This window comes from Phaethon lepturus, unplaced genomic scaffold (genome assembly GCF_000687285.1).
Source record: "Phaethon lepturus isolate BGI_N335 unplaced genomic scaffold, ASM68728v1 scaffold21439, whole genome shotgun sequence".
NCBI lineage: Eukaryota > Metazoa > Chordata > Aves > Phaethontiformes > Phaethontidae > Phaethon > Phaethon lepturus.
In genome coordinates, this window is record NW_010564515.1 from 17,621 (window position 1) to 29,524 (window position 11,904).

Genomic DNA, 11,904 nt, shown 5'->3' on the forward strand with positions numbered 1-11,904 from the left:
ATGTGTCAACCCATAAAAACGTCCTTCAGTCTGGAAAGGAGCCCAAGATTGTGTGCCCGAATACAGTCTGTTCTTTGCCTAGTCCTAGTTTTAAGTGGGTTAAGAGTGACATACATGAAACAGCACAACTGACAAGATACATTTTGGGGAGAGTTGTGCTGTTTTAGCATTCATTGTTGAAGCCTGATATCTCTGTTGTGGTCACATATAGTGCAGTATTACTTTGCATCTTTACCTTCTCCTGAAGACCTTGTAGTTGATTGGAATGATTCTCTCTTCCTTCTTTAGGTCTCCGGGTGAATGGGGAGCTCATTACTGCTTACCCACAAGTGGTGGTTGTGCGTGTACCAACACCTTGGGTCCAGAGCGACAGTGATATCACAGTCCTTCGCCACCTAGAGAAGATGGGCTGTCGATTGATGAATCGTCCCCAAGCCATCCTCAACTGTGTCAACAAGTTCTGGACATTTCAAGAACTTGCTGGTCACGGTGTGCCTCTTCCAGACACTTTTTCATATGGTAAGGCTTTTGGATCAGAAGGATAGCATTAGTTGCCTATAATAAGTTATGCTTTTGCTGTGCAAAAGATACAAGTCAAGTGTTGGAAATCCATAGAATTAAGTAGCATGAGGCTACTTCCAAAGATAAGTGTTCAGTAACCAGAAAAGGAAATTAAAGTCATGACACTGAGATTCTGGTTTTGGCTTTTTTGATTAGCAGTGATGCTTTGGGAAGAGTACTTCAGCCTCCCAAGCAACTAATTTTGGCTGTTACTACTAAACGACTTCTAACTCTTTTCCAGTTGCCCGAAACCATAGACAAGAACTTGGGGAACTAAATGTCACAGGCTACTATAAAGGTCTAGACTTTGGTAAAATCTGAAAGTAGATTAAACTTTTATATGAATAAAAATATCTGCAAATACATTGGTTATTGTGAAAAGACCAAAAGAGTACAGGCCCTCATGTTCAACATTTAATAATTGTTTGGGGTTTGTTTCCCATCAGACCAGTTAATTTTTAATGTTTCTTGTGCCTGCCTCTGGACACTGTGTTTCCTGACAGTGTGCTAGATTTGAGGAACCATTCGTCTGACCTACCCTGATGCTATCTCTACTTTTAATTACAATATATTAAAGAATTGAAGATACTTCTCAGCCTCTCTTTCCTTCTTGGGAAATACCAGTGCTTTCCTTCCCTTTGTGTGGTTTTACCGATAGGCTTTTGTAATGGGAACTTGACAAAAACACAAACAAACTTGACAAAAACAAAACCATGGGTCAAATATTTCCATCAATTACTATGAAAATACATCTGAGAAGTAACATATCCTTTCTTAGAGGTGTGGTTGATGTAGCCCTTTGAGAAAGGAATGAGTTTTTAATTATTTTTGTGGGGAGACCACAAATGATTGGAGAACCTATCTGTTGTTTTTTGTCTTTTTTTTTTTTTTAACACAAGTATCACGTTATCAGTGAGGGCTGGCTTTGCCAAGAAAACCAGGATGTGCTGAATGACATGTTATTCCATGCCATGCATTAAAATCCATGGCTGCTGCTGGCTTTGTGACCAGTGTCTTGACTTGACTTCTGTGCTTTACTGCACGTGCTGTTAGAGGACTCTCATCACTCTGTCTGCTGACTTTCTCTTCTGTATTCCTTGTACTGTGGTCAGCCTTCTGTAAATTGAATTGAACTCAAATAACCTTGAAGTATCAACCATAATCATGTGAATGATCATTAAAAGCTACTCTCTAAGGTCCTTACAGATGCAATGAGATGAACAGGTTGAAGTACTACTTCAGGAAATAGGGAGAATGAGATGCAGGAGACTTAAGCCTTGGTAAGGGGGGGAGGTGGAGTGACAAGACTTGGGTTGTTGCTGCTTTCTGGATTATGCCATGTCTTTGTATTCCATGTTGCTTTCCTGGTTAGTAGTTTGGATGGAACTTTTAACTCGTGTTACGTCTGTGCTATTTTCCTGGTAGGCATTTGAAAAGGTGGGAGTTGGTAAAGTAAAAGGGCTAAACTGGAACAAGATGGTAGAGTCAGGGCATTCAGATTTGGAAGATTGGATTGAGTCTTTTGGGGTTGTGATCAAGAGGCCTTTATCAACTTGTGTCTTCCTTTCAAAGGAAGGAAGTAGGTGTTAGTATCCCACAGGTTACAAACACCTTCAAAGTCTGATCATGCTCCATGACCAAGTTCCTCTTAACTGATAGCTTTTTCTCCATTACCTAAGCTGTAAGGGTGGGAATGTGTAGCAATTACATCCCCAATTTGGCCACAGCAGATTGGTGGCACATAATGTTGTTGGTTTTCTTTTTGCCAGGTGGTCATGAGAATTTTGCCAAAATGATTGATGAGGCGGAAGTGCTGGAGTTCCCTATGGTGGTGAAGAACACGCGGGGTCACCGAGGTGGGTGTGAGGTCAGGGGTGAGGGCAAGGAGTATTCTGAGCAGCACTCTTTAAGACTTTTGTCTTGTCGAGGGATAATAGTTAAGAAGGTCTTCTAATAGGTGTTGGACTTCTTTGCGGTACATCTAAATTCTACCACCCTCCTGAATGTTGAGTAGGTTACAACACTGGGAAGTAATTTTAGTAGAACCTAGTCTTGCAATAGCAGGGGGGATAGGGTTCAAAATCATGGTGCTTTCCTCACTTCTGTGAGGAAACCTTTGAACTGGAATAATGGAAGGTCTGGCCTTAGGGAAGCAGAGGGAAGCCTATGTGGATTTTAGGGATGTTTCTAAATAGGCATATGAAATGAAATCTTAGTTCGTTTAGTCTTAATTTGACTTTTTTTCTCCTTGACTTTGTCTGTAATTAGGATTCTGTTTTAAATAAATATCTCATCTACTGTTTGTCAAACTGTATCTTTGTTTTTCAGAAGTGTATCTCTGACAGTGCTGATGATAATACAGCAGGTTCAGATTAAATTGTTCTGTTATCAGTCTTTTAAGTGTTGAATATGAAACAATACCTCAGTTTAGTTTAATGTTAGAAGGTGTTCTACTAAAGGAAACTAGACTTAAAATCAATTTCAGAGGTTATTTGCATGGGGAGTTCCGTGTTCCTCAAGCAGTGGTCTGTGTTATGGAGACCTTAAATCCTGAGGAAGCAGAGGCTGCTCCAGTCAGGCTTTGGAAGACTTGGTGGAATTATTCTTCACACGTTATTCCTCCAGGTTTTCCTACTGCTGCATTTCTGTTTCCATAGTTAAGATAGACAATTTATCAATTGATTTTTGTACTCTGTTAACATTGTAGCATAATTGAGTGACAGTTCTGGCACAAAAAATTTGTGCAGCCTTACTGCAAAACATAAATCTAATACGACACATGAAAGAGTGCTTAAGAAAGAGGGACAGCAGTTGGGAAATGTTGCTAGAAATGGAAAGGGATGTTTTCTTCTGAGACTAGAAATGAGATGGAAAGTGGTGGAGTCTGTTTCAGGAGTGATTTTCATCAGTATTGTAAAACTGGAAAAGAACAAAGAAGTCTTTGGTGCCCTCTAGAAATGAAGGGGAGTGAAATGACATGTTTTAGGTTAAACAAAACAAGTCCTTGAGATGTTTGCTTGCAGAAAACCCAGTGATTTTGAAAGAGGGTTTTTTTTTTTTTATTCAAAATTGCAGTACATTCCATTCATTTTATGTTTTTTGGAATCTTCTGCTAAATTTATCTTCAATACCGTGAAGTCTTGTGTTTTCCTGTGAACATAGTTGTTCCACTACAAACCTCATTCTGGAGTTGTGAGCTCTTCTAAGTATTGGGAAGAGAGCAGCTCTTGGCAACTTTCCAATAGTCAAGCAGTTCTGCAGTGGCACACTGGTGATTTCAGGGTTCTTAGCTGCCTGGTGTTTAGCAGTTTCATGTCATTGGTTCCTGTGTGTCAATGCTGTAGGCTGCGGGTTCAGTCATCTTGGATGAACAAAATGTGCTATTAATTAAATGTCTGCTGCTCTTTAAGTATTTCTTCCTCTTTTCTCTCACTAAGGACTTGTACCAAAAGGAGTTGAAATTACAAGACCATCTCCTTTATCTAAAGCTTGCTTCCGTCTGTCTTTCCGTCTGTCTTTCCGTCTGTCTTTCCGTCTGTCTTTCCGTCTGTCTTTCCGTCTGTCTTTCCGTCTGTCTTTCCGTCTGTCTTTCCGTCTGTCTTTCCGTCTGTCTTTCCGTCTGTCTTTCCGTCTGTCTTTCCTCCTCATATGGCTCCTCAGCTCTCTCAGTACTTGAATGCTTAGAAGCACTGAAGCAGTGGAACACTGATGTCCACGGAAGAATTTGTAAACGGGCACAAGCTACAGATGGGGCCTGTGAGAATGGGCAGCATGCTGGTCAGAGGTTTTACTTTTATGTGCTGAATGATTGATGCAGCTCAAATCAGTAGCTTCGTCCAATCTTTCGATGTTCTTTTCTTCATACAGGTAAAGCTGTGTTCCTGGCACGAGACAAGCACCATTTGGCAGACCTAAGCCATTTGATCCGTCATGATGCCCCTTACTTATTTCAAAAATATGTTAAAGAGTCCCATGGCAAGGATGTACGTGTCATCGTAGTAGGAGGCCGTGTGGTGGGCACCATGCTCCGCTGCTCAACAGATGGGAGGATGCAGAGTAACTGCTCACTTGGTAGGAAAAGCATTGTTCATAGTTTTGAACGGAATTTTTTAATCCCGTTGAAAAATCACAAACCTGACTGAAATAAGCTGCATGTTTTATTTTGTATTAACTGTGCTTACTGGTGGGGGATTACAGAGGAAACACTAAGGATTAAGTGAGATGCGTGTTGAGCAAACACAGAAGGAGAAACAACCTCTGCCCAAAGTATTAGATGGATAGGATGGATGAAAAGGAGGGGAATGTTCTAGGAACACAAAGGAGCAACTGATGTGGTAGTGGCAGTGTCATGCTAATGCCATGTTATTATTCATTTAATTCTGTTAAGAGGAACAGAAAAAGAAGGAAGACAGAAGATGAGGTGAAGGAGACAGCCAGCTGGGGAGAGGGTAGAAGTGTTAAGAGAGGAAATGTTGAAGGCAATAAACACTTGGATTGCATTGTGCAGCTGCTGTGCTGCCTTAAGTCTGTCAGGCTCCTCCCTGCAACCTTTTCCCCCAAAGACCATGTCTGGGAGGAAGAGGAAAGTTACTGCATTGATTGTAGCATACTCAGAACGGAGTTTCTGTATAGCTTTGGGTGTAGCATAGTGGGGTTTGTGAGGTGTGAGGGTAGAAGGAGGAAGGAGGGTTGAGCTTGTCTGGCTGAAACTGTACTGAACCTGGGATAAAATGTGTTCATGTGTAGTACCTAGTTTTGGTTAGTCAAAATGTCTGAGAGGCTTTAGTTACTGCTTGATGCTGAGGAAATACAGCCTGAAAGATTTTTCTGCTAAGTGTTTTTTCGTTTGTTATTGGTTTGTTTTGTTGGTTTGGGGGGTGTGTGTGTGTTTTTTTTTTTTTTTTTAATGTTGTGATAGATGAAGTCTGAGTTGGTTAATACTTACACGATGGACTGTGAACTGGACCAGCTGCGGTTCAGATACAAATGTTCCCTAATTTTTGCTTTATAGACAGTAACCTATGATAGCAAGCTGAGAGGGACATGAGCAGATGATAATGTCTTAACCCCAATTCCGCTCAATTCTATCTGTTAGAGCTGTAGTCTTATCAGGAACACTTGGTTTAATTTTGCTGAAAGATTTCTTGTGATAACGTACAAATATGTATGGAAAGCCTCTACCTTAGAAGGAACAAGGGTAGTGTGTTGTCATCTTTTTAATATCCCAAGGTCATAAAAATTTATGGTATCTTTCTTGACTAAAAAGTCAGCACTTACTATTTTTTAAACAAGTTACAATCTTGACCTGCCTTTGGCAGGTCAGAATCTTTTGAAATCCTGCTGTGGCTTCAAGTTCATTAGTAGTCACTGTGGAAAGGAGGTTGCTTTCTGAGTCATCAGCAATACGCTTGCAGGCTCACTTTGGAGCTTCCCAACCACAAGGCACCAGCCAGCTGAGAAGGATGTCAGTCACCTGTGACCAGACTACAGACAGCAAGTTTATTTTCACTTTTTCCAGGTGGTGTAGGGATGATGTGCTCACTGAGTGAACAAGGCAAGCAGTTGGCAGTCCAAGTGTCAAACATCCTGGGCATGGACGTGTGCGGCATTGACCTGCTGATGAAGGACGATGGTTCATTCTACGTCTGCGAGGCCAACGCAAATGTAGGTTTCATTGCCTTTGACAAGGCTTGTAATCTAGATGTAGCTGGTATCATAGCGGACTATGCCGCTTCTCTCCTTACCCCCGGTCGCTTGACGCGGCGTATGTCCTTGCTCTCTGTGGTGTCCACGGCAAGCGAGACTAGCGAGCCAGAGCTGGGCCCTCCAGCTAGTGCCGCTGTCGACAATATGAGTGCTAGCTCCAGCTCTGTCGACAGCGACCCTGAGACCACGGAGAGAGAGTTGCTCACCAAGCTCCCGGGGGCTCTATTCAACATGAACCAGCTATTAGCCAATGAGATCAAACTTCTTGTGGAGTGATGCCACATGTAAATAGATGACCAACAGAACTCTCTCTTGTAAATTTTTTTTAAACCAACTTGCATTGCTGTTTATCAGAGAAGCTCAGAGGAATGAGGAAAGGGGGGTGTGTGGTGTCAATCAGGAGAGCATGAGTAAAAGGCACGTGTGCTGTGATTGCTGCCCCTACTTATTTGTAGAACATAAAATTGTGTTCATTCTTCAGCATTGGTTTTCTAATGAAGATGCTCAGTTCACAGCCTAAGTGGGAATTTTATTTGGATGCTGCTTTGGTCCCCAGACACATTGCAGTTCACGTGTGTTCCCAGGAAAGCACTGGAGCATGATTCACGCTTGGAGATTTTCAGAAAGCTGTCTGGCAGCTCTCTAGAAACTTCCGTGAATTACTGTGCCAGTTAAGTCTCTTCTACCTCTGTAAGGCTTGATCCTGTAAATTGCTGAGTGCCTCAAATTTTCAATGTGAGTTGAAGGTGTTAAATACCAGGGATTTGAAAGTTCCTGGACACCTAATTTTACTACTCTTATAGATGGGAGCTGTATGTTCAGGATTCTTTTAAAGTCATCACTTTCTGACCTTGCAGGATATGGTCTTTCAAATGATGAGGCTGAGAGAAGTGTCAGTTGACTTAACGTGAGCTTTCTGTACAAATCTGTAATTTGTGCCATCTTGATATTAATTGGCAGCTTTGTGTCTATATTTCTTTATAAAGCTTTTGAAGGAGGATTTTAGTACTTGTGTTTTTCTTATTTCAAATCCTGATTCTGGAAGGTATGTAGGGGAATTGGTCATATTCTATTTGTGGCAGAAGTGGCACGTTTTAACTATTTTTTGCATGATTGGAGGAGATAAACAGCACTGTAATGTTTGGTATACAAAATAATGTTTAATCCAATGTGAAAAAGAATTACACTAGTTTAAAGCAAACGTGCATCAACTTGTATTTGTTAGTGTTTTAGTCTTTTTGAGAGAGACCTGCAATGTTAATGTTCCTTTTTTTTTTTTTTAATTAATACATGCTAGTCCAACACTCCCTTCTCTATGCCTGCATCTTTACCAGTGGCCAAAGTGAAAACACTGCAGACTATTTGTTAAGAAACACTAAAACACTGAGTTAAAGCCTGTATGTTGGTGGGTGGGGTGTTTTTTTGTGGTTTTTTTGGTGTTTTTTGTTTTTTGTTTTTGTTTTTTTTTTTTTTACGTGGGGAAACATGGTAAGGTATGGAGGAGGGAAAAGTTGGTTAAAAGTGGTTAGACATCTAGAGGTACTTTAGAATAAAGCTGCAGTTCATACAGTACTTACCAGGCTTACTTTTTCCCCACTGAAGGTAAAAGCTGATTTTGGCAGAAATCCAAAGAGTGTAACTGGAGAGAAATACTCAGTTCTTAGCTTTGGGAAACATGCGTCAGATTTAAGACAGAAAAATGGAGGGGGGGAAAAAAAAAAAAAAAAAAAAAAAAACGGAAAAAAGAAGGAAAAAAAAGAAAAAGAGTGCTCAGCCAGAATTAAAAAAAAATATATAAAAAGTATATATAGCCTAGGTCCACAAGCAATTAACAAATTGATCCTGAACCCTTATCTGTGTGTGGTGTGAGTGCACACACTTGTGAGTGTTTGTGTGTGTGCATTTGCTTTGCTTTATTTCTTTTTGGGTTTTGGCTGTTTAGCTCCTGATTTTTTTCCAGGCTGCCTGATTTTCCTTAGTCCTTCTGGCTGTGCATTTTCTCATTAGGCTTGAGCTGTTTTGGAAAACAGATAAACAAAACAGATACTGAGTCCATTTTTCAGTCCCTATCTTCCCCTTCCTTTTCCTCTTCCTTCTCCTCCCTCCCTTTTCATTCCTTTCTCATTCTCTGGGTTCACAAAGCCCTGGAACTATAGAGAGATATATATATATATAACAAAAAGATAAGCCTCTTTTTTTAAAAACAAGAAGTAAAACGTTTACAATTGAAAAAATCTTGTGAAAATAGGGTTTGTTTGGAGGGGGGTTGTGTGTGTGCAATGCTGCTGTTTTCTGGATAATTTAATGGAGCATGTCCCATGTACCCTCTGAGGCTCTGCACTGCCCACCTCTGTGGCCCCTCCTCACCTCTCTGCTGCTCTGCTGTTTTATCTTCACTTGGACCTTAAACACAACTCACGGACACTATGCAGAGAGTCTTCAAGAGGCAATAAACAGAACAGTATTAACCTGCTTTATGGAGGTTTGATCATGCTTCTTTGTACAGTTTGGTTTTTTTATTTTAAAAGGAATGTAATAAAATGGCTTTTTTTTGTAGAATTAAATATTATTATTAAAATCAAGTGAAAGGTTGGCTGTTGGTGTTAAGCAGGAGAACGGACCAGCTGGTCCAGCAACAAACGGAGCTTCAGCAGTAAAGGTATTTTCAAATCTTTTCTTCCTGAGCCTTCAAGTGCACAGGTTTTACCTGAAGAAAATGAAGGTCTTTAACTCCCATGAAGAGTTGCAGAAACACAGAAAATTAAAGAATCCTAATTTTCTAATCACTGAGCAGTAAACTGTCTCTTCCAGAGGTTCTTTTCTCTTTGCTTGTTTATCTATGGGGAATTCGGGTGGTATTTGTTTGTGGGTTTTTGTTTTGTTTTGTTTTTTTTTTCTTTTTTCTTTTGGAAAGAAATAGGTGGCTGCACTCTTTGAGAGACTGATAGGTCAATCCTTCCCTTTTCAGCTGTGGCACACATGAGCACATGTGGAATAATAGTATGCACTACGCATGTGCTAGTTGGTACAGTAGGACCTCTATCACAGGAAACATCTTTTAAAGGAAAGAGCTGTTAACTGAACATTCTGGACTCTTTTTTGAGTCTCTCATATTTTACAGAGAAAGGCTGTGGTTCACAGGAACTTTACATTTCTGTCATCCTTTCAGAATGTCTAGGTTACACCTCACAGTAGTAAAGTCTGTGAAGTAAATGTATTTTTTTGAAAGATGAAGTGGATTGAAGGGTTTACAGTTTGGCTTCCTTGGAATAAGATGCTCCTCTGTGGTTGGTGCTTCCATTGCTAGTTTGGAGATAAGTATAGTAGAGATACACGTAGTGATCAGGGAGGGAGACAGGATTTGAAACATCATGTACATTTGTTTGGACATTGGGGTGTTGATACTGCATATGAAAATCTTGCTTGAGGTACAAATGGGCACTCTTGTCTCATGTGTTCACTCCCTACTTACCCATTGCTCCTGGAATAGTGAAATGTGTAGAATGGGCTGGGGGTGCAAAGGGGGTGTCTTGTTTTTACTTAAAGGAAAAAAACGATCAACAAATCTAGCCTGTGGTAACCACGCAGTGTTTCACGCTGAAGGTGAACTTTACAGATACCAGCTTTATACACTGTATTTCCTTCAGTTCCGTATGACGAAAAACACATGCTGAACTTTCATACAGTTGCACTAACACTACCTCCGTATGTGGGTTTGGAAGCATGTGCTGAAAAAACGGTCAATGTAGTGCTGGATTACAATAGTGCTAATACAGCTGATGGTGATGCAACTGTTTCTGTATATGTTAATGTGTGAAAGAGCCAGCTAGAAACTCTTGTTTGCAAGAATAAGTTTCTTAAACTACATCTGGTGAAATTTGGTCTTTGTAACACTGTAGATTTTCTTCTGTTCAACTTACCATGTTCATGAATGCTGTCTTGCTATGTCAATGTACAGATTGTACCTTAAGCCTTGTATTTAATGCTTTAATGTGTTTTATAAAATCTCTTCTTGGAATGTTACAACACTTATCCGTAACACAATGTCAATGCTTGATGCATATGTGGACTGTTAACATTTTTGTTCTGCGCTGATGGTCACACTTGGCGCATTTTCTCCCACTTCGTGTGCTGTCTTTCATGTGGGATACTTATTCAGGAAATAACCGCTGGAACATCTGTGTATGTCAGACGCAAAGGAGACACTTCTTCAGATGTTATACTGGACTTCAAAATCCACCAGACGGAACCAGTGACATTTGCTAAATCTTTTCTTCCCCTTACTGCAAAAATCTGTCAGTTAAATACATGAGGGACCTCAAGGGCTTAGAGAGACTTTGAAAAACAAATCTCATGTACAGTATCTTTCTCATGGCTCACTCTTTTTGAGAAGGTTTATGGGCTTTATGGCTGGTGTGAGACACACGACCCACTCCTGTTCTCTCTATGGAATAGTAGGTGCTCGGACAGGTAACTTCTGTTGCTACTGTCTTTCTTAATTTTTAATTTTTTCACCATTCTAGGAATTGTTTTAAACTGAACACTGCAGGATTTATAACCAGATGTTTTCTGCCTTTTCCTTTGTTTTATTTCTTTAAGTCTTTCTTAACCTTTGAGGGTAACTTCTGGAGCATTCTGATGGTGGATCTTGGCCTGCTGTTGGAAGTCTCCAAGCCTCTCATATTTCCAATTTGAGTTGAAAAGTTTTTATTTTGTTTATTTGTTTAAACCAATGACGCAAACTAGATGTGTGGAATTTGGGTGGGATTTGTCGTTGCTCTATTTTGTGTGACTTATTCTCCCTTTTTTTTCAGAAATGTGTTCTAACAATTCACACTTTGTTACTGTTCTTTGCAAAACTTTTCAGGAGCCAAAAAAGTCAAACAATCCAGAGAAAACCTTCCCTTCTCCCCTTTCTGATGGCGAGAGTGAGAAATTATGAAAAATCCTTGAGAATGTTCCTTCCTAAACTTTTCCCCCCAGTAATGCAAGCGGGTAAAATGGTAAACTCAGCAGTTTGGTGACATCCAAAACCGACCTGTTGTCAGGTAAATTGACTCTTTTCTGCTCTTACTGTAACCTTCATGAATTTGCTAACTTGTCTGCCTTCCTTTCTTCCCATCAGTTCATTTCGGTGAAATTTCTTGAATTATTTCTTTAACAGTGATATTTAGAGAAAATCCTACTTTTCTTCTTCATTTCCCCTTCTTATACATGTTGACCTTTAAGAAAACTGTCATTGTCCTTTGCTTTACCCAGATGAGACAAAAGTGAGTCCCCTCATGTAAGTATATGAGGGATAGTTTTGTAATACATTCTGCCTCCTCTTTATCACTTCAAGGTAGTTTGCTTTCAAGTGTACTATTTTACTTTAGCTTTTTAAAAAGATACGATGCTTCCCATTTGCTAAGTGAACACAAAATATAACTGCATCTGTTAGGAGCTGATAGGTGTGGAAAACCAGTGCTAAGAATGTTAAATTAAATCTATTAAAATTCAATAGAGCAGGATCCTCTAAAGAGGACAGATGGAAGAATATGTATGCTAAAGAAAAAGACTGGGGGGCTGATTGTATCTGTGGAGGACGGGGTGACGCTTTTTATGTTGCCCTTACTGCTATATCTAAGCACTTGTACA

General features: G+C 40.1%; 1 protein-coding gene across 1 annotated transcript; it reads left to right on the top strand.

Moving 5' to 3' along the window:
* Positions 1-287: 287 nt before the first annotated feature.
* Positions 288-6,756, top strand: RIMKLB (ribosomal modification protein rimK-like family member B; the record flags this gene model as incomplete). Its single annotated transcript, XM_010294897.1, has 4 exons — positions 288-519; positions 2,331-2,417; positions 4,429-4,632; positions 6,080-6,756. Coding segments are annotated over 4 exons (987 nt in total), but the record flags the coding sequence as incomplete, so codon positions are not given.
* Between the last annotated feature and the right edge of the window lie 5,148 nt (positions 6,757-11,904).